At 35.3% G+C, this 27,831-nt stretch overlaps 1 protein-coding gene across 1 annotated transcript in view; it reads left to right on the plus strand.

The window, feature by feature from the left end:
- The window catches only part of LOC129218040 (syntaxin-binding protein 5-like), a 215,511-nt gene that overhangs the window by 39,825 nt on the left and 147,855 nt on the right, over positions 1 to 27,831 (plus strand). The window contains exons 4-6 of the mRNA XM_054852219.1: positions 2,861 to 2,961; positions 25,377 to 25,511; positions 25,916 to 25,979. Of these exons, the coding sequence (XP_054708194.1) occupies positions 2,861 to 2,961; positions 25,377 to 25,511; positions 25,916 to 25,979 (300 nt within the window). The remainder of the gene's footprint in view (positions 1 to 2,860; positions 2,962 to 25,376; positions 25,512 to 25,915; positions 25,980 to 27,831) is intronic.

Here is a 27,831-nt window from a genome sequence, read left to right on the forward strand (position 1 = left end):
CTGTGAAAACATCCACTATTACGGACTATTTTCACCCTAAATACCTGGATTCGCAATTAAGTGTGTTAAATTGATCTAAAATGGTATGTACAATACTATTTTCTTTTCATAAAATACTGATTATACTATTTTAAAGAGTAATCTTTACTACTTTTGCTTTTTTCTATTTAATTTTTGCTTTTCATGCATTTCTCGCATTTTACGTTTTCCCGTGTTTAAAATTTTTTAATCCAGTCCCTTGATAAACGTAAAATTGGGATTTTCCTGTAGCATCTTTATTTATAATTAAATTTGTGCATTCCTTACAGCATGAATAATTTATTTCTTGATACTAATTTCGAGTATTTTGGTATAATATTTTACGATTCATGAGTGATCTTTTTGCCATATTCTTAGAATAAAAGAAAGTAGAAAAAGATAGATTGAATTTGAAACACAAAATAAACCCCTCTTTGCAATCCTTGATGGGAAAACTCTTCTTTACCGTAAACAATTTCAAGTTCATTTTTTGGCTCTCTGTTTTGTCTTTAAAATTCCAAGGTTCACGAACCACTCTGGCTATCTTCAATGTCAAACAGCAACATGCCTCCCATTCAAGTTAATAGGGACTCTGCCACACCTCCGATTATTACGCTGGAGTGGCTACGGAGGGAGCGAAAAAACCGCCACAAATATATTTGCAGCTTGCCGTTTTCAGTACAAAAAAGTTTTCGAACATATTTGTAGCCTGCCGCTTTTAATATAAAAGTAATTCCGAATATATTCGGGCTTGCCGCCAGAAGAATTAGTAAGTCTAAAAAAAAATAGGGCGTGTTTTGAACTCTAGCTGAAAAAAGTTTTTTTTGAACCACCCTAGGGGGGGGGGGGTGCTTATCCCTCATTACTTAGTGCTCATTACTAGGGTTCGCTAAACTCATACAGATTTTGGAAGGGGTTCGCGAGGCAAAAAAGATTGGGAATTGCTGGTTTAGACAAAGGTATAAGGCGGAGAATTGTGGGTAGACTTGAGTCAGGACAGTTCCAAACTCAGGTTGCTAGGGAATTGGGTGTGACTCTAAGAATTGTTTCAGATTTGAGAAGTCGGTTTAAAGACAGTGGAACAGTGTTTAGAAGACCAGGGCAAGGTCGTCCGAGGTCAACAGCATCCAATGAAGACCAGTATTAGTTACTTACAGCCAAGTACTAGAGCGCGTCTACAGCGACACAAGTGTCTAGGGACCTCGCTGCTGCCACCAGAACAGTAGTTTCAAGGAAGGCAACAAGGCTCCATGAAAGAGGGTTGTATGCCAGGAAGCTCGCCATTTGCATCTGACGCAGGCCCGAAGAGAGGCCATGTCAGCCTAGTTGGAAACTAGGGCCCCGGACATAAAAAAAGAAAGAAAGAAGGAGAGATAGAAGGAAAAAAGGAAAGAAAAAGAAAGGAAGAAAAGAGAAAGGGGGAAAAACAAATAAGAGAAAACTCAAAGATTAAGTAAAATTTATTCTTTTGGTATTTACTGTTGTTGCACATGAAATAGAGTTGTTTTTTAGTAAGCAGTTTTGATTTCCTCCCTTTCTTTCTTCTTTTTACTCTTTCCTTTTCCCTCTTTTTCTTCTTTTCTTTTTCTTTGTTTTTCCTTTTTTTTGGAGAGGAGGGAGAAGGGGAGGGGGTCAGGAGCGGTCACGGCAACATAACTGACAAGGGGCCTGCCTTGGTTCTCTGCGGCCCTGATCCCACTCACTCCCACAAAAGAGAGCTTGTATAATGGTGCAGACATGGACGCATGGACATAGCTCCCATGGGCGAATGTTCTTTTCACAGATGAGTCAAGATTCCGTCTACAACCTTGTTCTCAACGAATATTCCAATGGAGGGAACCTTGGACCTGATACCATCCCAGTAACATCATGGAATGGGACCATTATGCTGTTGGAGGAGTGATGATTTGGGCAGTGGTCATACAAGATACCCGCAGGCTACTCCACATGTTTGACACTCGTTCTATGAATGCCTAGAGGTCTTTTAAGGTTTGTGGTTGGCTCTGTACTTTTTTGACGATATTGCCTAACCACATAGGGCTGTCCTGGTTGAGGAGTATCAGGAAAGCGAAGCTATTCAACGAATGGATTGGCCTGCCAAATCATCTGACCTTAACCCCATTGAACATGCTTGGGTTCCTCTTTGAAGGGCAATTGCTATACGCCAACCCCCACCCATCAGAGTTAAAAACTGCTCTGGTGGAAGAGTGGGAAAGTCTTCCACAAAAGCACTCCTTAACTGTCTTATTAACAGCATGCGTACTCATTTGATCATGAAGTTCAGTCCACATTGGACTGTTGGCAATAACTCTTGCCCATGAATGACACTTTAATTTTTGTTTTGCACACATTATTGTCATACTATAAGTTATATTCATACCAAATTTCATTAAATTTTTATCCCGTACTATTTCTTGAGATATTTGGGAAAATGCCTTCCATCTCTTAATTTTGTCCACCAGTGTTCAAATTTTGACAAGTCCCACTGAAGTTTTACCATAAAATACATTTTTCAATCAAACGTTTTCTGAAAAAAATTATAGAGGGAAAATTTTTAAACCTCATCACTACTAGATAAGCTGACAAATATCCTGTTTGACGTGTCAGTTATGTATGATTTCAGTGCATTCAGATAGCAAAAAGCCAGCTGGATAAATGTCAGATACCTGATAGACTGGTTACCTAATGCATGCCTAGAATCCCAATGCAGAGGGGAGTAGTGAAAATTGTTTGGGAATTTCTCCCAAAAAAATGAATTATTGTTAGATTTTCAATAAAAGTATTGCTGTTTAATTTTTGTAAAAGAAATATAAATGCATATTTTATATTTGAAATTATTTAGGGGGCCTTAGTAACTGTATGTGCAGATGACAGTGTACATCTATGGAATATTCGTCAGAAACGACCAGAAATTGTTCATACTCTTCGTTTTCAAAAGGAAAGGTAATATTTTTTTTTCATATTGTACAAACTTATGTAATTTTTAAGTTGACATCTGTTAAAGTGTAGAAAAGTCCTTTTTTGGGATCAGTACTGTGAACGCCCTATTTATTTGAAAGGCAAATCCTCTGAAACTTGATAATCAATAATATTAACAGCAGAGTTATATATTGTTTAGTTTACATCCTTGCTCATGTCTCATAAAACAAACTATTCCTTTGAAATAAATCTTTTTTTTTTTTTTCATTCTCTCTTTTCCACCCTGTTACCTTTGCATTTTTCAAGAAGAAATTAAGTGGTTTTGTAGTCCTCTCCACCTTCTAATTCTCAGACCTGTATTCTTAATGTATAAATGTTATTCATCTGAAAAAAAAGTAGCCTTAAACATTTAACCAAAAAGCTTTGGAGATTTTTAATTTTTAAAGCTGTTTTTGACAAAACCAACCTACCTATTGGAAGTGAATTTACACAAAATGCAAACAATGTCCCCCTGAGTTTCATCTTAAGTTTCTCTTAACTGTTTAAAAGTGAACGAAATCTTGCTTTGATTAAAACGCGTAGCATGGGACTGAGCCCCTTCCAGCATCTTTATAGTCTTTGAAGGAGATCCTTAATCTCTATGCTTTTAAAATTCATCAAGATAAATCTATTGAGACAAATATTTCCCATGTCTCATATTCAATCTTTTTCAACGTTTTTAAACATTTATTCAATTAATTTTTTATTCATTTTTGTTTTTATAGATATTTTTGACGGGATTATATTCTAATAGAGACTTTTTTTATGTTATTATTTTCTCTTAAAAACTTTTAAGTGAAAATTGGATAAAAAGTAATAATACACCACATAATTTTTAATCTTGAAAGTATACTTGCATGTGATTTAAAATCAATTATTCAAGAAATATTGCAAAAAAAAAAAAAAAAAAAAAAGAAGAAGAAGAAGAAAAAATCTACACAGTAAGGTGGTAAGTAAAATGAAAAAAGGTAAATTTTAGTTGAAATTTTTTCTGAAACAAACGGTTTTAACTAAATCACTTGTTTAGCTTTTGTTTCTCCTTGAAAAACAAATCATCTATGCTTCTAGAAATAACAGTTATAAAATCCCCCTTCACATAAGAGTCCTTTCTTTTGAATGAATGCATTTTCTGAAATTCTAAATCGTGTGTGCTGTTTGAGAAAGAAAAGACTAATGAACATTCAATGCTTTATGTTCTGATTTAGTTTCAGATACACAATTATTCTCATTTGTACCAGTGTTAAAGATTTGATCACAATTAATTGAAATATGTTCCTTCATCTAAAAGATTTTCCCAGTTAAAAATAGTTCAGCCGTAGCCACCTTCACAAGGCTCATGGCTCCCCTATTTTGAAAATATTTTCTGTGGCCCCTTTGATTTTTCCCATGGCCCCCCCAAAGCCCTGGCGCAGATCAGCTTCAGGTCATGTGACCAAAATAGGAGCATTCTAGTAATTGAATGGACATATGTTTTCTGATTGAAACAATCCTATATACATATTATTGTTTGATTTAGGACTAAGTTTTAAACTAGAATTTAAATGGGGCATGATTTTCCTTGACTGAAACTAACAATACAGTTTTGTAGGAACCATAAGGTATACAGATAGTTTCCCGCTAAAAATCCGTAACTCTCCGGAAATCAGCCTGCTTTCCATCAGAAACTTTCCCAATAGTAGCACTACGCAGCAAAAAAATGCCTTCAAAATGCTTCTGACATACTTCTTGCTGATTCTTATGTAAATGACCCCTTGAATCCAAAGATGACCACCGTTTTCCCCCATCATGCCTACTTTTTTAAGCCTCCTCCCTGCCCCATTTTTTCAGACTCTGACAGTTTCGTAGCTATTATTTTTATTTGCAGGGAATGGAATATTAGACATTTACTCTATTCTGAGGCGCTAAAGGGAGTACTAAGTTCAAAATCATGAGCATTTGGAGCAGGTTGGGAGACTCACGGGGAGGGGGGGGGGAACCAGTGGCGTAGCTACATTGTTTGCCGCCCGGGGCGGTCCCTCAATTTGCCGCCCTTTCGTTGTGAAATAGCTTATACACAAAACTCTCAAACGTGTTTAAATTAAAACTAGCAATTTAATTGAAGAAAAAGAAGACCTTATTATTCTCTGTATACTTTCAAAAGAAAAAAGCGGCGGGGGGGGGGGGGATAAGGGCCCACACTTGGAGAAATTGCTAAATTTAAGTCAAAAACTGCAATTTTAGTAAAGTTATTAGAAAAGGCGCATTGTGTGTGTGTGGGTTTGCTCCAGATTTTTTTTCAAAATTAGTCTATTTTTAGTGTTTCTTTGTTGACGTTAGGGGATTGGTAGGTAACGAAAGGAAATTTCACGAAATTTTAAAATGCAGCTTAGCCTACTTCGAAGAAGTCAAGGAAATCGGGAATGGTCGGATATTCAATGCGAAAATTTTAAACGCAATTGCATGCGTATTCTAACGCAGTTGTAGGAGTTAGGGGAGAGAGGGGCACTGAGGTTTCTTACTGAAATGTTTTTTTAAACTGAAATCAATTTTAAGGGCATCTTTGGTGGTTTGGTTGAAAGGGGAAGGTTTGGGTTCTTTCTTTGGAAATTTTTCAGCACCGAAGTTTCAAAAACGCAATTCCAGGCTGTCTTAGGTGATGTTGAGAGGTTCCCTAATGGCTTAAAAAATGTTGTGAAGCCCCAAGCGGTTCTCTCCTGAAAAATTTCCGTAATTAACGTCCGACTTTGGGCTTTATTTAATAATGTTAGGAGGAAGAGGGGTCAAAGAGAGGTTTCCCTCTAAAGATCACTCTTAAAGCTGAATATCATTTTAGACTATCAGTTAGAAGGAAGGGTTAGCGAACTCTCCTACTCACGCAAATTTCTAAGAAAGAAAATTTTGGGCTATCTTTGGGGACGTAAGGAAAAGGGGTGAAGAGAAATTTTTCGAAATTGATGTTTTAAAAACGCAGTTATAATCTTGGGAGACATAAGTTGAGAGGTGGAGGGCGACTAAGATAACTATCTCGGAAAAATTCCAAAATTGTGGTCCTAAAAACGTATTTTAGGCTACAATTGATCACTTTAGGAGATCAAGGAAATCAGAATTCAAATGCTGTTTTCACAAATTGATATTGAAGTATCGAAGCTGTAAAAACGCAATTTTAAGCTAGATGTTGAGACTTTAGAAGAGAAGGTGGGAGTTTTCTCCAGGAAAGTGTTCAGAATTGAAAGCCTAAATATGTGCTCTTTAGCTGTATTTGCTACGTTAGAGGGGAGGTAGGGCTAGGGGCTCGGCCCAGAAAGTTTCCAACATTAAGGTCTAAAAACGTATTTCCAAACGTATTTGGTGATATCAGGAAAAGGGATAAGATATTAAAGCGCTCTCCCGCCTAAAAACATTTTCGCACTGTTCGACTACATATTGGGGGTGGGAGAGGTTACCAACCGGAATTATTTGAAACTGAATAGTTTAAAATGCATTTTAGACTATGTTAGGATAAGTTGAGGGTCCAACCCAAATGTTGAAAAATGAAATTCGCTTACCTTTTATAAGGAATAGATTAACATGTGATCTAAAATTGTCGGATAGATTATCTACTCGCAAAAGCAAGAAAACGAAAATCTCTTATGCTTCGTTTGAAGAAGAGAACTGTTGCAAAAATTGGGAAATCAAAGCAAACTCTGAAACATATATAAAGTGTTACGAGCAATAAATTGTTTCGTGTAACATTTAACACCCCCCCCCCATTTTCTTCCTCTTGTTACCATTTTCCTGAAGTAAAAAAGGGCAGATTTTTGTTTCTCACGAGCAGGCTTTCAAGAATTTCTAAACTTAAAATCTTGTATTAGCTTTTCTTATAACAAAAATTGGAAAAGTTCATTGATTTCGTCTTCCTGAAGTTAACCTCTACAGTCTAAATAACAGATTAAAAAAAAAAAATACTGTGCACTTTTCATAATACACTCAAAAAGACAAAATAACTTTTTTGGGTCAGAATGGAATATTTAAGTATTATTCCTTTAGTTTTCAATTATTCCAATAAAATGACACCGCAAACGAAGAAAAGAGCGGCTCAAGTCACGTAGAGAATTTCTTATTATTATTGAGCTTTCGATCATAAATTTGAGTGTTGAAACAGGCATATTTTTCTGGGAAAGTTTGGTTTAAAATGACTTGAGCCGCACTTTTCTTTGTTTGTGGTGTCACTTTCTTGGAATATTTGAAAACTACAAGAATAAATAAACTGTCCGTTATGTCCCAAAAAAGTTATTTTGTCCTTTTGAGTGCTTTAAGAAGAGAATTTCTTGCTTGCAGAAATGGATAAAAACCATAATCTCCTTATTTGGAAAATACATTTAATTCTTACACATCAAAAGGGCCAATTTGCCGCCCCTAGAAAAGTGCCGCCCGGGGCGGACCGCCCCCCCCCCTTAGCTACGCCACTGGGGAAAACAAAATGTATGGAAGCATTGTGTTTTGAACCATCAAAATAACATTGCAGATCTACAGTTAAGAACTGTTCCATATTATTCAACCTACCTTCCCTGATATAATTATGATTAAAAAAGAACTTAGGTGTACTTATAAAGTAGCATTTATGTACACTGGTGTGCAAAAATTAAGGACGAAGTCATATCAGCTGAACGAAGAGGCAGAGCGGACAGAAAGACCAATCAGGAGATTAAGTAAGGTGATGTACGGTAGCACATGTGCAGATATGCAGGCAGACGTGATGGGGGAGTGTCTGAGTAGTATAAAGCATGTTGTCGGTTTAAGATCAGTATTTCTGGCAAAGAGATTGCACGCCGTATAGCAGTTAAAATCACACCGAGTTGCTGCCTCCGCGAGAAATGGCAAATAATCAATCTGTTAGATGACATCTGGATGCTTTTACCCGAGGTCGAATCATTGGGAAGTTGGAGGAAGGCCGCAGTGTGACAAGTGTGGCTGCAGAGTTCGGAATTGTGTGCTCACAGCATCGTTTCACGACTTTGGGGACAATTTCAAACTACAGGAACAGCTATCCGGGGGTTCAGTAGTGGTCGTCCACGAGGAACCACACTCGCAGATGACCAGTATATTGTCTTACAGCCCAGAAGAAACAGGCGTCAGACAGTGGGAGAAATCGCTAGACACGACACAGGCGACTGGACGACCGATATCTCGTTTTACCACGGCAAAAGACCTCAGGGTGGTGGTCTGTTTGCACGACGCCCTATACGGTGTGTACCTCTAACGCCTGCCCATCGGATAAGGCGTTCTCTGTGGTGCCGGGAACACCAGAATAGGAGAGACAATGAATGGGGACGAGTACTCTCTACAGATGAGAGCAGATTCAGTCTGAGTAGCGATTCTCATCGCATACTCATCTGGAGAGAGCGGGGAAGCCGCAATCATCCCTCGAACATCATTGAAAGGGACAGGTATGGAGGTTGTTTAATAGTATCCACTATAATATTAAAATCTGTTCGCGTCTGTCTGTCTGTCTGTCTGAAGATCTATCTTCTCAAGAACCGCTGCGAATCGGGAGTCAAACGAGATACCGATCAATTCGAAATTTCCCAAAGAAAACAATAGGATCAATCTCGTAATTGTGCGACTTTAATTAGCGGAGATATTAATTAAAACGTTAATTAACATAACGTTATTCGGGAATTTTATTTCTTTCCTGTTGCCATTTTGAATTTGCGTGAGCAAGTAAAATTCTAATAATTGTTTTAAAAGAGATTTTTTTGGCTGCTGTCCAAATCTTAAAACAACGTTTCCATCTAGAATTTCATTTTAAATTAGTTTAAAATTGGTTGCTCTATTCGGATATAGCATTTATTTTATCGTCTGTCCTTTTTTTATTTTTTACATTCAACGTTCTTAACTCCTTTCAACATATGAAAGTTGTTTCTTTAGCTATGTTTATTGATTGTAGTGTAAGTTTATCATTCACCGGCCTCATATTTTGGTACATTTAGGATGTGTGACTAATTATGTTTATTTTGTTGGACTTTCTCCCGTCACATGTGTGAGTTTTCGAATTGTAATAACTCTCTTTTTCCTTCCTGTTTCTATTTTTGAAATACAGTTTGTATCGTTAAAAGAACATGTTAAATTAAGATTGTTTGGATTTCTTTAAGTGAAACAGAGTTGAACAAAAATATTGTTTTTAAGGATTTTAACTAAAGCTTAATTTGAATCTGATGACTTGGTATTAAATTAATGCTGATTGGTATTTATTAAGTCTTGGTGCTTTAGTTTCACGAAAGCAACCAAAAAGTATGTGTCATTTTATGTTAAAAGCTGATCTTAATTGTACATACAAATGTTTCAGGTATAGTCTATCAGATTTAATTCAGTTTAAAGTGAGCACAGATTATAATTGATAATGCATATATTTTCATCTTTTGTGCTAAGTGAAAATACTCATAACTTGCATTATTGATAACTATGATTAACTTTTAAAGAGATTTTTGCCAAAAATATGCTCTACTGGTGTTTTGCAAACCTTGCATTACGCGTATTTATTTACTCCTTAGCGCTTTAGAAACTGATGTCAGAGTAATACAAAAACATCAATTGGACATCTCTTTCATTTTTTAAGTAGCCCGTGCAACGCCGGGCATGCAGCTAGTGAGAACTTTAAAATGTGAAAGCGCTGAAGCGAGCGCCATCTGGGATCGAGAGTATGCCGGGACGGCAGGGAGGGAGAAGGTGTGTGTGTTGGTGCGAGTTGGAGGACACGTATGTCTCACAAATAAAACAGTCCACTTGAGCGTTGAGTGTGTTTACTGTGTATTAATTAAGTTGTGACATGAGACAACACATAAGTGGTCCTTCCGGAGCCTGAGAATGACACAGAGACCTGTGGATATGAGAATTATTGAGGACATTTGAGAAGTAAGTGACCATTGAATAATTATTATTCATCAATGTGCTAGAAACTAAAATGTTTAAAAACTGTAAAAAAGAAGATTTGAGGATTATTGCCTCTGAATTAGGAGAAACTGTTGATAAAAAATTAACTGTTGTTCAATTAACTGAGCTAATTAAGAACAAAAGTTATTTTAAATCTGATATTGAGTTTGTGAAAGATTTAATTAGTTTAACAGTAGAAGAGCATAAGAATAATGACTTACAGCAAAAACAATTAGATTTAGAGCAAGTTAAATATGAAATAGTTAAAGCTGAGTTAGAGCTTGCGCGAGTGAGAGCAGGTTCGAAACCAGAGAATCAAAACCAAAACGAAAGTAATGTTGATGTTCAGAATTCTCTAGATTCTTTGATAAAAAGCATAAGAATATTAACTGTGAAAGTCCCTACTAAGCCTGACGGTGGGCATTCTTCTTTACTTCTTTAGAAAGAGCTTTTGTATCTAAAAATGTTCCTGATAAATACAAATCAGAAATCCTATTGAATTTATTAGGCGAGAGAGCCACAAATGTGATAACTTATATTACAGATGATGAATTGAGTAACTACGAGAAAGTGAAAGCTATTATTTTAAGAGAGTTCGAACCCAGTGCTCAATCGTGTTTAGAAAATTTTAGAAAGGCAACACGGCAACAAAACGAAAATTACCAGCAGTTTGCTTCTCGTTTAATAACGAACTGGGAATATTATTTGAAACTAAGAAATGTGTCGGACTTTAAGACGTTAAATGATAGTATCTGATAAAATATTTGATACTCTTGAGAAAGATGTAGCAATGCATATTTCTATTAAAGCACAAGATAGCTGGTTGCGTCCAAAGGAGCTGTCTAAAGAAATAGACTTGTATTATACATCGCGAGGGAAAAATGAAAAAATAAATTCAAGTTCTTACACCAAGAAATTTAACGAGAAGAATATTCCAAAAGTATTTTTAAGCGATATTAAAACGCCTAAATGTATGTTATGTTGTGAAAATCATTTATTATATAAGTGTCCTAAATACTGTAAGCTATCCGTGAATGAAAGAATTAAATTTATAAAAGAGAAGAGACTATGCTTTAACTGTTTATCGATAAAACATAGCGTGAGTCATTGCAAATCTAAATTCTCCTGTTCTGTGTGTGGGAAAAAACATCATGTGACGATTCATTTTCTGTCTGAGAATGTAATTGCGCGCGAAAATAAACAAGAGGTAATGGCGTCAAATGAGATCCCCTCCCAACAGCTGTCAGCACTGGCTGAAGAATTTATGCCGAATCGAGAGAACACTTTGTTTACGGCAATAAGTGAAGCAAAAACAAAAAATGTTTTATTGAGTACTGCGATGTGTTATATTACTGATGCTGAGGGAAATTTAAAACCCGTAAGAACAATTTTAGATAACAGATCATCATCGTGTTTTATAAATAACGAGTGCACCAATTTCCTTGGTTTGAAGAAACAGAAAATAAACGTATCAGTGTCAGGATTAAATGATTCAATATCCACAATTAAAGCGCGTGTATCTGCTTGTATCAGTAATAAAGAAAAGAGTTTCACGAGGAAGTTGGACCTTTTAGTAGTGCCAAAAATTACACAGGATTTAATTCCGTCAAATAAGCTTGAAATTAATGTGAATGACCTTTGTAATATTAATCTCGCAGATGAAAAATTTAATATTCCAGGATGTATACAGTTATTATTAGGAGCCGAGATATTTTATCAATTGTTAAAACCAGGGCAAATTCATTGTAAAAATTCAAGTCTAATTTTACAAAACACAGTTTTTGGTTTTATCATATCTGGAAGTACAATATCCGAGACAGAAAATAAAATTCAATGCGGTTTTATTAATGAAGAATGTGATTTGGATAAAACACTTAAGCGATTCTGGGAAATAGAAAATGTTGAGTCTATTGAGTACAAAAGTAAAGAGAGCTTAATTTGCGAAGAACATTTTGTACAGAATCATTCTAGAGATGCTAAAGGGAAATACATTGTAAAGATGCCCCTAAAGGAAGAACCTAGTTCTTTAGGAAAATCTAAAGACATAGCGCTTAGAAAGTTGAATAGTTTGTGGGATCGTTTAGAAAAAGATCCAGAATATTTATCCTTGTATAAGAAATTTTTGAGTGAATATTTAGAGTTAGGGCATATGACTGAGGTGAAAGATTCTGATGAGGATCTGAGTTACTTTGTACCTTATTTAGGAGTCTATAGAGCGGTTAGCAAGTCGACGCCGCTACGCGTTGTCTTTAATGCTAGCTCCATTACGTCAAATGGGAAATCTCTAAATTCTTTGCAGTATAACGGTGGTATCATACAGGATGATTTGTTATCAATTATGTTGCGATTCAGAAGATATGTTTATGCCTTTGCTGCAGACATCAAAAAAATGTACAGGATGATTTTAATTCATCCCAGTCAAAGAACCCTTCAAAAAATCTTGTGGAAGGAAACAAATGATGGTTTAGTTAAAACTTACGAACTAAACACAGTGACATATGGCACGGTTAGTGCCCCTTTTTTAGCAGTTAGAACTTTGAAGCAATTAGCAATAGATGAGGCAGAAGAGTACCCTCTTGCAGCAGCAGCTTTATATGATAGTTTTTATATGGACGATGTTCTTAGTGGATCGAGTTCTTTAGAAGAAGCAAAAGAGCTTCAAAACCAATTAATCGGAATTTTGAGAAAAGCAGGTATGGAGTTGCATAAGTGGTTAGGAAATCACCCTGATCTTTTCATGAGCACCGAGAAAGATTATAAATTTGTGATTACTGAAGAAACTAAGGCTTTAGGTGTATCGTGGCAATCAGAGATAGATTGTTTTACATTCCAGGCAAAGGTAGAATCTGGTGTACCAGTTACTAAGACCCCTTTTACACGATTCCCGCTTTCGGACATCGGACGGCAGACATGTGACGTCACAAGTCAGAGGAAAATCGTTGCTCATTTACACGAAGGCGGAAAGCGGGAAGCGTATGCAAATTTCGTAACCGGTTCGGTGTTTTGACAGGGCGTCTGCTCCTGTTTGTTTATATTCGTTTCCGTTGAATCTTCTGTTATTTCCTACTATTTTTTTTAATTGTTAAAGAATTGAAGTGTTTTCCGTAAATGTTGAAGGTTTATTTTTTAGAAAACATGTCTTGGATAGCGCTGATTTATTTTTTAATCTTTTTTTTGAGCCACGCTAAAAAATAGAAGTAAAAAATTCTAAATTTGCCAAACAGTGCTTTCCCGTGTTTCGCGGTAATGGTTTACCGCTGTTTTTTTTTTTTTTTTTTTTTTTTTAAATCTGTGTGCATATTCAATACATAACATGTGCACAATTAAGCCAGGCTAAAAAAATAAATAGAAGATAATTCTGGGTTCATCGAATAAGCATTCCCTCCCCCCCCCTGAAATTCAAAGATTAATTTAAAAAATAGAATGGTCTATGTTCTAGGATCTCATCACATCATGCTGCTGCTGTATGCATGAAAAAATGAAATTGCACAAGGATTTCATAAAAAAAAATTTTAGAATACTGAAACATATATTTATTTATTTGCTTATTTTAATCAATTTCAAAAATGAGATTTTTGGCTTGTGCAAATTCTTATACAGTGATGTTCCCATCTATTTTCTGAGGGTATACTCCCAGTATTCCATTACGCACAATATTTGTATGCGATCAAATCGTTGCCTCAGAGCAACAGTAGGATATCTTAGTGTTATTTCGGGGATTAGATGTCTTAGTGTTGCTCTGAGGCAACGATATACATAATATGTCTTTATATGGAAATTTTTGAAACTTGAAGGTATATGCTACATGTCTAAAAAATATTTGAGAATATACGGCATACATGGAATATACCCCATGGGAACACCACTGTTCTCAGTGCAAAAGTTTTTCTTTCTGTTAGCCGCTCGGAAAACAACAGTTGATAATTTTTGCTGTGTTATTGCTATTACATTTTCAGAATTTGATGAGGAGCATTTTTTCATTTAGTGATACAGTGAAACCTGTGTATGTTGACCCCTTTATTTTCTTGAAACATCATTAAAAAATGTTGAATTATATAATTCATAGTACAGCTCGAGTTCAATAATGAAAACTCTTAAGTATGGCCACCCCTTCTGTGTCCACGTTTTCACTGAACGAAGGGGTGGCTTCTGGGAGAGGTTTCACTGTATAATAAAATGCTTGTAGTGATGTATCAAAATGTATATTTTTTTTAGAACTGCTTTGCATGTTATTGTGGAATAATACTAACTGGTGTTGAAATATTTTTTCGGGGGGGGGGGGGAGGCTACATTTAACCCATGTGCAAATCTACGTGTATGCAGGCCCGCACCAAGCCTGATCGGCGCCATCATGCAAATGTCTTTTGAGCGCCTTTATGCATTAACGTTCGAGAAAATTCTAGTTAACTCCTAGGGTGAGGTTTTATAGACAAATTGAAAAAATGCGTTTGGCATTTATTTGATGTATCAAAAGGAAAGCAATGTATATATATTTCATTTTGGAACACGGTGTACGTTTTTACCTTTGAGCAGGAGTTATCTCTTCATCTCGAAGTTGTTTCGAGTAAGGGTGATGTAAGGGAGGGGTGATCGGAATTGACTTTTGAATTATGGCTTTTTCTCTTGGAAACCTTGCATTGAGCTGTTGATAAAAAAAAGATGGCCATTTTCAGTTAATCAAAGCATTTCCCCCCAACAATTAAAAGAAAAAAACATCTTGGAATTTGTTTGAAATAATTATTGCTTACTTTAGTTTGATAAGTACTTTTTTGAAAAATGGGAAATGGCTAATATGCACCCGTTACAAGAATACGGAACCGTTACAAGAGGCATTGAATTCAATATCTAAAACAAATAACAAATATGTAGTCCTTCCAAAGTTTTTTTTAAATACACAACTAGCAAAAGAAATAAAGGGAGGGGGAGGAGAATTGAATAATTATGGTCAAGTCATCACTTTTCGGAACTAAAAAGTTAACCTAAATTATTTTCCGAAGTACATACTGTCCAACCATGGATTGCATGGAATTTTTATACTTCCAGATAAGACGAATCTATGTGAATAAGGGGGAAAAGTAAAAATTTGATGCCCGTATTCCACTCATTTGAATGAGAATCTGCTTCTGCAAAAGCTGGCATCGATAAAAAATAATAGATTCGTCCATTTCTGGCTGTAAAAAAGATGTTTGTCTTTCACAGTAAATGTTACGCACATCTAAATAATATACAAATGAGCAAACTATTTTTTATGTATGATAACATGAAGCAGAGGAATTACCACAAATTAAAAATCGCAAAAAGACGCCAAATTTTGCAAAGATCTGTTGTAAATTATGGAGCTGTATAAGGAAAACTCCTTATGGGGCTTTCTCCCCATAGGTAGACGAATACCCTCCTGTGTGTATTCCTAAGCATTGCACGAGCTATGCACAGTGGCTTAACTAAGGTGGGGCGGAGGGGTTGGTCCGCCCCGGGCAGTATTTTGTTGGGGGGGGGGGGTGGCAATTTCATGCTCTTGATGTGAAAAAAGTTCAACATTTGCCAATAGGGAAATCATGCTTCTGATCAATTACTGGAGGTAAAAAAAAAAAAATTCGTTATAATATGAAACTAGTACTTGATTTTAAGAAAGTTACTCGAAAACTACCTTATTAAAAAAAAAAAACAAAAAAAAAACTATTTTTTGAGGAAAGTTACAACAAGAGTAAGAAAAGAGAGGTCTGAAATGGTGGGCAATTAATTGCACATGTTTGGGGTAGCATTATCTGTTTCAGAAATTGCTTTAATTGGTCACTTATTACAAAACTTTTATTCAGACCAGAATTAGTTTTATGTTTATCTTATAAAAGTACTTACTCACAACTCAAATAATAACTGCGACTAATCTTACTGCTTTATATCAGTAAAATTCCTATAAACAGTGAATTTCAAACTGAGACATTCATTAAAGCAGAAGGTTTTTAATTAGTGAATTGATTTCTAAGTAAGCCTTTCACATTCAAATGGAAAGTAATGATTTTCGATGCACAACTTTTCCTTCTCATGAATCAGTATGGTTAATCGAACTTATAGGGCTCATTAATCTTATCACCCTGTATCAGTGAAAAAGAAAACCACTCAAATTCTGTAATATAGCAGCATTGGATTTAGGAAAGCGGCAATTTCCGAGTTTTTCAACATTAAGGCAGCACCCCAGCACGGATCCAAAAGGATGTCATTATCCCCTTTGACAAGACCAAAGAAACCATAAAATTGCATACCTAGATCTTTAAATTAGGAAAATTTCCTGTGCAGAGCGTCGGCCTCTAAGCTCCTGCCTGGTGTCACCAAAAGGTTAAAATGCATTCTTAGGGCTAATTTAGAAATTTTTTCTGAATAGAGCATATTTTTATTTTTCTTTGTAATTAAGTTCTTATTTTTCCTTTAAATACTTTTGACTGTTTCTCAACCAAAGGGCGGAAAATTGAGGAATTGCCCCGGGCGGCAGAAAATGTAGCTACGCCACTGCCTCTGCACAAGATTTGATAAACTGTATTTGTGTAAGGAACCCCCCTCCCATAGTTGTCCACCGTGGGGTGAAACCCCTCATGTAAATTCTCAGGACCTTTGTGACAAATTTGGCAAAAATCTGGCCCTAATTGTGGATTTGTATAAGGACATAGTACACACAATCACTAACATACATCATATTTTGTTTAGATATATAGATTTTACTTTTATTGTTTATTTAACTTTTTCCATGATTTAATTGAAAAATAATCAGTTTAAATTTTGAAAGAAACCAAAATTTAAAAGTTACCTGAAAAAATCCAGGTGCTCCTTTAAAAATCCAGTTGGGGTTTTTACAAATGCTAGTTTTACCGACCGCCTTGTCTGGTGGTCAAAGAAGTGACTATGGATAGGAAGTTACTGGGGGGTCATGACGCAGTCTGCACCATAGAAATGTTCAGAAGTGTATCTTTACGGTTTTTTTGAGCAATCATGATTGCTTATTGCTTTCATTTGACTGTTTTGATGTCCTATGATTTTATTTTCCCACCAGCACCCTCTGCAGCATCACCGTCGACCGGCTCTTCACGATGCTGCTCCCCTAGCGAAAACCGTCGCCAGGTTGCATCCATGTCATACATACACAACTACACGCACACATAAGTACCCACACACTCATGCCTGCACACAGACACCACGCACACACAGACAGACTATACACACACCCATACACTCATGCCTGCACACAGACATATACACACTTGCACACATTCACACACATACATACACACACATACCCACACTCATGCCTGGACACAAACACACACCAATACATACACACTCGTGATTGCGAAAAACATAATTTGAATTCAAAATGTCAAAATTCAAATTATTATTATTATTTTTTTTCGACTCTCACTACTTGCAAGACCAAAGGAATTGAATATAGAAACAACAAACACGAAGATAAATATTTTACCCTCAGCTAAAGTTGATTAGCAAAACCAGAGGTTTAATTGTGAAGGATGTGAGAGGAAAGTATTTTAAACATTGAAATTTTAGTCAGATGAAAGATGTTTATGGTTAGTTTTTATTCAATGATGGCAAGGGAAAAAAAACCTTGAAGATACCCCCTCCCGTATATAAACAGAAAAATATCAGATAAATATAGCTTAAAATGAACATGCGTAACATGCATTGAGATTGTTTTCCTTTCTTCCACCCACCTTTCACTCTAGTTTGGCACTCGCAAGTAATGCCTATCCTTTTCCAATGTTGATGTAACTTTGGAAAGAAAGATGTCGAACAAAATTTTTGCATTTAATATTCTTATTATGTAGCCAACTAATGAATAATAACTTTCTTTTCAATTCCTGTTGAATGCTCATGAAAAACATTTATCAGGAAATTAAATAAAAAAGTTGTAATTAACTTGTACACATTGTATTTAGTTTTATCATTATCATTAAATGTAAAATTTATACCTGTCTTTTTTTCCCGTAAACTCTGATTTTTAATAGAAGACCGCATAAACCGAAAACTATGGATGCACTGAATACCGAACATTCAGTTAAAATTCTATTCTCATCTTCAGCTGAATACTGAATATTTTGCCAAAATTTGTTGTTGTTTCAACATTAAGTACAATTGAGCAATGATTAAAAATAGGAGTGGAACAGAGCTTCAGCCCAGCCAAATCATGAACTGTTTCAGCACATAACAATTTGTCGTGAATATTTTTTTTTACAATAACTAGCACATAATATTATGTCCCATAATAAGTTACGCACAATTATGCCTAAGAATAAAACACAGTAAATATATAAGAATCCGTTGAACTATAAGCAGTCTCATAATTGAGAATACGTACTATACTTGGAAGTTGCTAAGAAACAAACTTTACAACATTTTTTGTTGATTATTATTTAAAGATTTCATTTTTTATGAAATGAAGCTATTACAATATTGCATAAAACATTGTTTAAACACTTTTAGCTACTAATGAAAACAATAATGTCTTAATTTTTATTACATACTAGGTGTAAGTAATATCACAAAGTATTTGTATGATAAACAATCACAATGATACTTACTTGAAAAGGTTTTAGGTGTAACATTGAAAATCTAGTAAATCTTCTCATTGCCTCCATAAGCAAGAATAAAATTATAATATCTTCTTTTTGCCAGCAAGATAATTTTTATGACAGAATATACAGAAATGATCCTGCCGATAAGAATTACCCAGCTAATTCGTATAGATGCCCTCTGCAGTTCCTAGCATGTGTAAAATCGCTTTTTTTTTCCAGTGCATGATGGTCCTTCATAAAAAAAGAGGCTCATTTGTTTCTAGCGATTATCAACGATTTACGTAGTTGTTCAATTTCGAAGTTGCACTTTGAAATTTACTTCATCGAAATCAGTGCCGTAGACAAGACACAAAGATGGCTACCTTTCCCCTGATTTTGGAAGGTTTATTGTTACTATAGAAATGAAAGCATGTGACATCAATAGCCAATCACTGCACGTCGGACTTCGCTTTTCTGACTTGGAGTTGTGGACGATCCACAACCCATTCCCGACGAAGTCAGGCAGGTTTTGGAGGCGCGAAAACTGGTTTTCGAGCTCAAAATGATGTCACATGTCCAAAAGCGGGAACCGTGTAAATCGGCACTAAGCGTATGGTATTATCAACCATCGCGCGCATTTTTGATCCACTTGGTCTTTTAGGCCCGATTGTGACAAGGGCGAAAATATTTATGCAGAAGCTCTGGTTATTGTCAATAGATTGGAATGATCAGCTTCCCATGAAAGAAAATAAAGAGTGGCAAAACTTCATTGACTTACTACCATGTATCAACAACATTAAGGTTCCGAGGTGTATTTTAAGTGAGGGTACTATTGATGTACAATTGCACGGGTTTGCTGATGCCTCAGAGGTCGCCTATGCTGCAGTTATATATTGCAGATCCATTAACAATTCTGGTGAAGTTACAGTAAGACTTGTTTCCAGTAAGTCCAGAGTTTCCCCTCTTAAGCGTATGACAATACCACGCCTCGAGTTAATGGCTACAGTTCTATTAGCCAAACTGATAAAACGAGTTACATCCTCCTTAAAACTGGATATATCGGAAACATATTTGTGGAGTGACTCTATGATAGCTCTCTCGTGGATTCGGAAAGAACCTCATCAATTAAAAACTTTCATTTCAAATAGAGTGACTGCAATACAAGATTTGACAAATATTCAACAGTGGCACCATGTAGCATCACTGGAGAACCCAGCCGATCTTATATCCAGAGGTATGGATCCTGACAAGCTGTCTGAAAATATACTCTGGTGGAATGGACCAGATTTTCTTGCTACCGGTATTTATCCTGAAAGAGACATTCCAACGGATATGAGTGGAGAAGACTTTTTAAATGAATTAAAAAAGAAGGACGATATAAACTGTGCAGCATTGTTTGCATCAACAAATATGTTTTCAAATGACTTACTTAATATTTCTAATATGTATATAAAATTAATTCGAGTACTTAGCTATATTTTCCGGTTTTTAGGAAACTGTCGCAGCAACGAAAAGAAAAAAGGGCCATTGGACCCTCAAGAGATGAAAAAAGCAGAACTTAGATTAGTAAAGATAGTTCAGGGATTTGAATTTAGTAAGGAAATAAAAAAATTGAGGGAAGGTAATGCGGTTTTACCAGACAGCCAGGTAAGAAATTTAAACCCAATTTTAGATGAAGAGGGTATTTTGAGAGTGGGAGGCCGCTTGGCAAACAGTGATTTAAGTATGGATAAGAAATTTCCAATTATCTTACCTTCAAAACATAAATTGACAGATATAATTCTTGAATATTTTCATAGGAAATATTTACATATAGGACCTCAAGCTTTATTATATGATGTGAGAGAATTGCAAACCCCGAAGAGTTCCTATTTTTCCTATTTTTTAGAGCTCTCTCCTTATTTTCCTACTTTTTCCTTTTTTTTCCTACTTTTTCTTTCTTCAGTATAGCACTTCTAATTGTGCATTGATTCTTATTTTTACAATGCCGTACCGATAATTTTCTGCATGTTTCAATTTTGAAAAGCAAAAGAAACAAGCGGATCCTGAACTTTTCATTGACTGACTACAGTAATTTCTGGAAGGAACGCCGCGGCGTCTGCGTGTTTAAAAGTTAAATTTTCGTAAGTGACTTTTTTACCGTTGCTGCGTTTATGATCGACTTTTCTTTTTATCGCCCCGACTTCAGTCCTACTGTTTTAACGAAACAATAAAGAAATGGATACCGGCACATTCTGATGCAATTATATATTACTTACTCGTCAATTAGAAGCTTTAGTTAAAGTAAACGGTCGACTGTTTGAAAAGTGCGGGAAAAGCAGAATTTCCCATTCACCAATTTTTCGTATAGATGATTACAAGGGAAATGGAGCTCTATTTAAACAGAAAGGCAATGTAAAACCTTAAAAGGAACGTAAGGAAGCAAAAAATGACAAAACTTGTACACTGTACATATTTTCTTGATGTTATTACAAAATAAAAGCTACATGTAACAAAAATTCGCAAAAACGGAACACTTCAAAAATAATCGCAGAAACTAACCTTTTTCATACATGAATATGATTATTGTTCATTCTAAACAGGAAACATGAAAAAATAGTTTATAAAATTTCAGTTTCCTTCCTTGCAAAGAGTGTATTTGCAAAAAAAAAAAAAAAGAAACCTCGGCAAAACCTAAATGGGCAAAACGTTCCCGATTTTTGGAGAAAAATCGAAAATCAATTTAAGTGCGAGATTCCGTTTTTATTTCTTCACATTTTAAAAATTTGGGTGGGTGGGGGGGGGGGTTACAGCCACAAGCAAATATGTACTGTATTTTTTTTTTCTTTTTAATGGGTATTTTCTAATCTGATATATCATCAATATCGATAAGTTGCTCCCCCCCCCACACTCTCAATATCGTGAACAATTTCCAGATGAATATTTTTGTTGTTTGGTGAGGATTGAGTAAAAATGTTGTGTTTACCATGCATTGATTTTTTCCTTTTTGTTCCGTGACAAAAATTTTGGAAGAAGGAGGTAAAAAATCATCAAACCAATAAAACAATATTCGTTTTTATTTCTTGATTAAAATTAAAACTGGTCCGTCATTTTGACTTTTCCCTCGGGATGGCTAGCGAAGTATGTATACTGAATGCAAATTTTGTCTGAAAATAATAAAAACCACACAAACTTTTATAGTTAAGCATTAATTTTCTAAAGCCAGGGAGGGGAGAAATTGACCCCACCGACCCCCCTAAATGACGTTCCTGAAAGAAAAATTTTGTTGAATGCTAAAAATATGTAACATAATACAAACCTTTTAGTTTACCTATTTCGTTATTTAGTTTAATTATTTTATTATGAATTTTATGTCCCATATTTAAGAACAAATTTATTTTAGTTCTGCATTTTCAGTCTTTTTCCTTTTGTTTTACAAATTCAAACATCTGCCCCTGTTTATGCAAGAATGCATGTCAGCTGCTGATTATTTTAAACTAAAATTAAATTAATATTTACTTTTCTTTTTGTATCGCAGTTAATGACAACAGGAGCGGAAAGTGTTAATATTTTCAAATGATAATTGGATGCTCTCGAAGGAATGTTTTCGTTTTTGACAAAACAAATCTTTAACAAAAATGGTTTTATTTCACCAATATATGAGTTTTATTATTATTATTATTATTATCTTTTGTTGCGAACGCTATATTGCATTTCATTCTTTTACACTTCAAATTTTTATTACTGTAGTGTTGAAAGTTGTTTTTTTATTCGGATTTTATTTTTGTATTTCGTACCTTTGTTTCCTGCAGTTTATTTTTCATACTGAAAATTGTCAACTTGTTTCTTTCGTTTTGTTTTTATGAGTCGGCCTTTCATTAAATCCCTTTAATACTTCAAAAGTACTGTTACTTTATTTCTGGGACAGTTTTAAATCAAAAATACTGTTAGTTTATTTTACATTAGAAATAAAGTTTACGCTAAATCTGTTTCCTCTTGACGTGTGTTCAGTCCTATCTCTTCCTATTTTTTCCTACTTTTTTAAGTGATTTTTTTCCTACTTTTCCTACTTTTTAAATTTTTGACTCCTTATTTCCTACTTTTTCCCCCCAAAAAACCACTTCGGGGTCTGGAATTGTATTGGCCAATTAACGGTCGTAATGCATGCAGGAAGGTAGTTCATAAATGTATAGTGTGCTTGAAGGCCAGACCTGTAACCTGCCAGCAAATTATGGGTAATCTACCAAAGGAAAGAATAACTCAAGACTTTCCATTTAACTGCAGTGGGGTAGATTTCTGTGGTCCTTTTTGGATAAAATACAGACACCAACGTAAAGGTTTATACCATAAGGTATATGTTGCAGTCTTCGTATGCTTTGTTACAAAGGCTGTACATTTGGAAATGGTTACAGATTTGACCTCACAAGCTTTTGTTGCCACACTTAAGAGATTTTTTTCAAGAAGAGGAAAATCTTCCTATATATTTTCAGATAACGCAAAGAACTTCGTAGGAAGTAATATTGAGATTAAAAAGATGCATGATAAGATTAAAGAGCCAGATGACAAGTTGGCTGGCTATCTTAGTAGTGAAAATGTAATTTGGAAATTTATTCCCCCCAGAGCCCCACACTTTGGAGGACTTTGGGAAGCGAGCGTCAAAGCCTTTAAATTTCATCTAAAACGGGTAGTGAGTAATCAGAAACTTAATTATGAAGACTTTTTAACCGTTATTACTCAGGTAGAAGCCATTCTAAATTCGCGTCCTCTTACACCGCTATCAGCTGATATAGACGACTTATCAGTTTTAACGCCTGGTCATTTCCTCATAGGTCGACCAATAACATCTCTAGTAGAGCCCAATTTCAGCGAAGTAGAATTTAATAGATTAAAATTATATCAAAGAGTGACTAAAATTGTACAGATTATCTGGAAAAAATGGTCGAATAACTGCTTAAGTACTCTTCAGCAGAGAACCAAATGGTTCTTCGATAAAGAAAATGTGAGAGTAGGTGACTTAGTACTTATAAAAATTGATGACATCGCTGTAGGCAAATGGCAAATCGGGAGACTAATTGAAACTATCTCAGGTTCTGATGGTAAGATTCGAGTCGTAAAGGTGAAAACTAAGAGCGGTGAGTTTAAAAGACCAATCACAAAGGTTGCAATCTTACCAATAGAAAAATAGTAAAAAAGTCGTAAAATTTGAGAATTAGATATTCATCTACTGAAATTGTGTTTATTATCATTCATTGTGTTTATGTGTATACATATTTTATTTTGTTTGAGTGTACATTTGTATTGTGTTTATACTTTTGTAACCCAGTTTGAATCAATATTTGCAATTTTGTTGAATGCTTTGCATTGCAACGCGGGCCGGTATGTTTAATAGTATGAGAACTTTAAAATGTGAAAGCGCTGAAGCGAGCGCCATCTGGGATCAAGAGTATGCCGGGACGGCAGGGAGGGAGAAGGTGTGTGTGTTGGTGCAAGTTGGAGGAGACGTATGTCTCACAAATAAAACAGTCCACTTTAAATTTGAGCGTTGAGTGTGTTTACTGTATATTAATTAAGTTGTGACATGAGACAACACAGAGGTCGCGGTGTTCTCGTTTGGGGAGGCATCATGCTTGGTTTTCGTACAGACCTTCACATCTTCGACGCAGGTTCAGTCAACGGGACCCGTTATTGTTACAAGATTCTTCTTCCATATGTGCGTCATTTTAGAGGCGCTATGGGTCGGCAGTTCCTTTTCATGGACGACAATGCACCATGTCATCGCACAGTAGCTGCCAAACAGCTCTCAGAGAGTGAGGATATTGAACGTATGGATTGACGGGCACGATCTCCGGACCTCAATCCCATCGAGCATGTATGGGATTTTCTAGGCAGAGGCTTGGCAGCTCGTACCTTACCACCAGTAACAATTCGGGAGCTTCGATTGGCGCTGCAAGACGAATGGGCAGCAATTCCTCAAGAACTCATTGACACCCTCATTCTCAGCATGGGCAGATGCTGTGAAACCTGCCTAGCAGTCGGGGGAGATCGATTCCCCTACTAAAGACCGGATGTTTCTTGCTGGACACCCATCACAGGGATGTTTCGACCTTCAGTCGCATTGCGCTCCATGCTACTTTTTCAATAAAGCTTCTTTTTATCCCTCTGATTTCTCTTTTAGTAAGTGTTGCTTACATTACACATGTCCTTATGTATTGGGGATCTTACAGTATTAAATGTGTTGATTTGGAAAGCTTTTGTACAAAGTTATATTGAAAAAACCGTCTCGTCCTTAATTTTTGCACACTAGTGTATATATTTCTGGGGATGTCCCGGCTCCATTGTTTATCACTTCTTGATAGAGTGAAAAACAATGGAAGCAGTTTATCCTTAGAAATATGAATATATGTTCATTAATGCTATATTGTAAGTAAGTTCATTTTAATCTTGTATCTGTGAATGTAAGTTGAAAAAAAAGAACTTTTCTTAAGATCTGCGATGTCACTCTGACTATGCAAAATGTGATGCTTCCTATATTTTTAGAAACTTTTTTACAACTTGAACATTTTTTCAGACATGGAGCTCATAGAAGTGAGTCTTATACTATGGTTTTATGACAAAAACTAAGTGAAGAAATTGTAAAACTGATCCCTAGAAAAAAAAAATTGGTTTTGATGGTTTAAAAAATATTTTGCGGGCGGTTGGTGAAATAACCCCATCAGTTTCCCACTTTTCTCTTAAAGTTTTATTCTTTTGAACTCTGTACCCTTCTACTTCTCATAAGAGTGTTATTAGCTAATAAAATGCTCCCTTCCCCTCCAAATAAAAATTGTGACTATGAAAGTCCAAAACTGGGGAAAAAAAAGAAAAAAAATGGGGTGGGGGGGGGTACCACTTTAAAAAGTTTCATATGATTTTAATTTATGTGTTTTTTATTATGTGATTAGTTTTTTGCTAACATGTGTCTTACCTTTTTGTTTTCAGAATCACATCTTGTTGTCTCCCATTTCATAGCAAATGGCTATATGTTGGTACAGAAAGAGGAAATGTACATATTGTTAATGTTGAATCTTTTATACTATCTGGTTATGTTGTTAATTGGAATAAAACAGTTGAACTGTAAGTATAACTGTTGTTGATATATATCATGGAAAACTTTAAATTGATGTTAATGTTATTTTGTGTATGTTTTTCTGCATTTCATTTCAGTTTATGTAACTATATAAGATAAAGTTTTACACATCTTGATGCTAAAAATTGTTCCAATTTTTCATGAAATGTACTTCAACTAACAATATTATGTATAACTTCATTACATCATTGCAATTCTTATGTTGAGTGAAAATATTCTGTTTTTTACAGATCAACTGTAAGTATAAATCTTAAATTGAAATAAAAACTATTGAATAAAATTTTACTACTGATGTAACATACTTTAATGCCTGAACTTTCCTTCTTTATGTTTCTTACAGCTTTCTTTAAATTTTCTTTGTGCAGTATCAAGTTCAAATTTATTTTTTTAGGTCTCGAAAAACACATCCAGGAATTGTAGTGCATTTAAGTGACAATCCAATCGATCCTAACAAGGTAATGCGTCCTCTTGCTTAACAATATTTTGTGTAATTTCTAATATTAATAAACATTTAAGGAAATGTTTTTCTCATGCACTTAAAAATGTCATAGTAAAAAGCAAGACAGGGATAAATTTAAATATTTATTTTTTGCTATTTTTTAGTTTTAAAATCATTACTATAAGTAAAATGCTACTTGCTACATTAATAAATCATTGTGCCTAGGTGACCCTGCTCAGGGGGGCAAAGGGGCAACTGCTCCCATACTTCCAAAAGTAAAATAGTCTTGCCCCGTCACTTTTCAAAGTTAAAAAATAACTTGATTGAAAAATGAATTTTTACAGATTAAGTTATTTCACGAAAATTGCAAATAAATGGACTATTCTTATGTTATTTCTTAAGAATAGAACTTTTAAATTGAAATGGATTCCGTCCTGATTTTCTAGGTCCCATTTTACATTTTTTGACCTTGCTTGATTCTCTTAACACCTAGTGGCGCTTGAAGCTGCTAGCCTGGTGTTTCATCCAGTCTGGTTTAATGCTACCTCCTTAGCATCCTCAGCTCATAGCCCCAGCTTGGTCACCCACAGGCATTTCTTTCCTGTATGGCCATCGGATGCTATGTTAGTTTAGGACGCCCTCACTTTCTCTTGCCAGCAGGGTCCACGTAAGAGCAGTTCTTGTTGAGTATATCGTGAGCATTCTTAGAACATATCCTATCCATGACCATCTACACTTTTTTATCAGTGTAGCTGTGGGGTTGCAAGTGGTGTATTTGTATAGGTCTGAACTAGATATTTTATTTGACCCGAAAATGTTTAGTATTTTTCTCATGCTTTTGATTTGATAGGCATCAAGTTCTTTTTCTTGTTGTCTAGTTGACTTCCATATATTGCTGCCATAGATTGACTGCTATAACTGCTGAGTTGAAAATTTGTATTTGTGTGTATGTATGTTGTTAGATCTCCATATTTTATGTACAGATTTGAAGGTATATTGAATGTTTTTTATTCTTAATGATATATCATTATACAAATACAAATACAACGACCAGCAACAGGTGCTGGGCCCAGCTAGACTGGTCCTAGTCAATTTACAAATCCCAGTGAAGATCAATAACCCTCTTAAAACTATCTACTCCCTTGCTCATTACCACCTCTTCCGGTAAGCTGTTCCAAGGTTCCACTACCCTGCTAAAATAATAATTTTTCCTAATATCCATGTTAGCCTGAGATTTAAATAGCTTAAAACAATGGTCCCTTGTCCTGTTTTCAGTGCTAAACTTCAGCCCCGTAACATCTTGAATTTTAATAAATTTAAACAACTGAATCATGTCCCCTTGGTCACTTCTTTGCTCAAGACTGTACATTTTTAGCCTTCTACGCCTGGAATCATAGTCCAAATGAGAAAGTCCATTTATTAGCCTTGTAGTCCGCCTTTGAACCCTTTCCAATACATTAATATCTTTCTTAAGATAAGGAGACCAAAACTTAACAGCATACTCCAAATGAGGTCTTACCAAACTTCTATATAAGGGCAGAAGAACTTCTTTAGATTTGTTTCAAATAGATCTATTGATAAACCCAAGCATCCTATTGACTTTGTTACTAGCTATTCTGCACTGTTGGCTAAACTTTAAATCCTGATTATATTTTTACCTCCTTCAGTGCTTAGGCCCCTTGATATAAAATTATCAACTTTGTTTCCTCTCCATTTATGCAGAATTTTTCATTTTTGTTACTTTTGATTTTTATTATTTTTGTCATAGATTAATATATGGATGTCATGGATTAATATTTCTTGCATTTTCTTCCAGTTTACTTGTTTTTAATTTCATTTTTTTGAAACTTTGATGACAGTAGTAAAAT

This window comes from Uloborus diversus, chromosome 3 (assembly GCF_026930045.1).
Source record: "Uloborus diversus isolate 005 chromosome 3, Udiv.v.3.1, whole genome shotgun sequence".
NCBI classification, from domain to species: Eukaryota; Metazoa; Arthropoda; class Arachnida; order Araneae; family Uloboridae; genus Uloborus; species Uloborus diversus.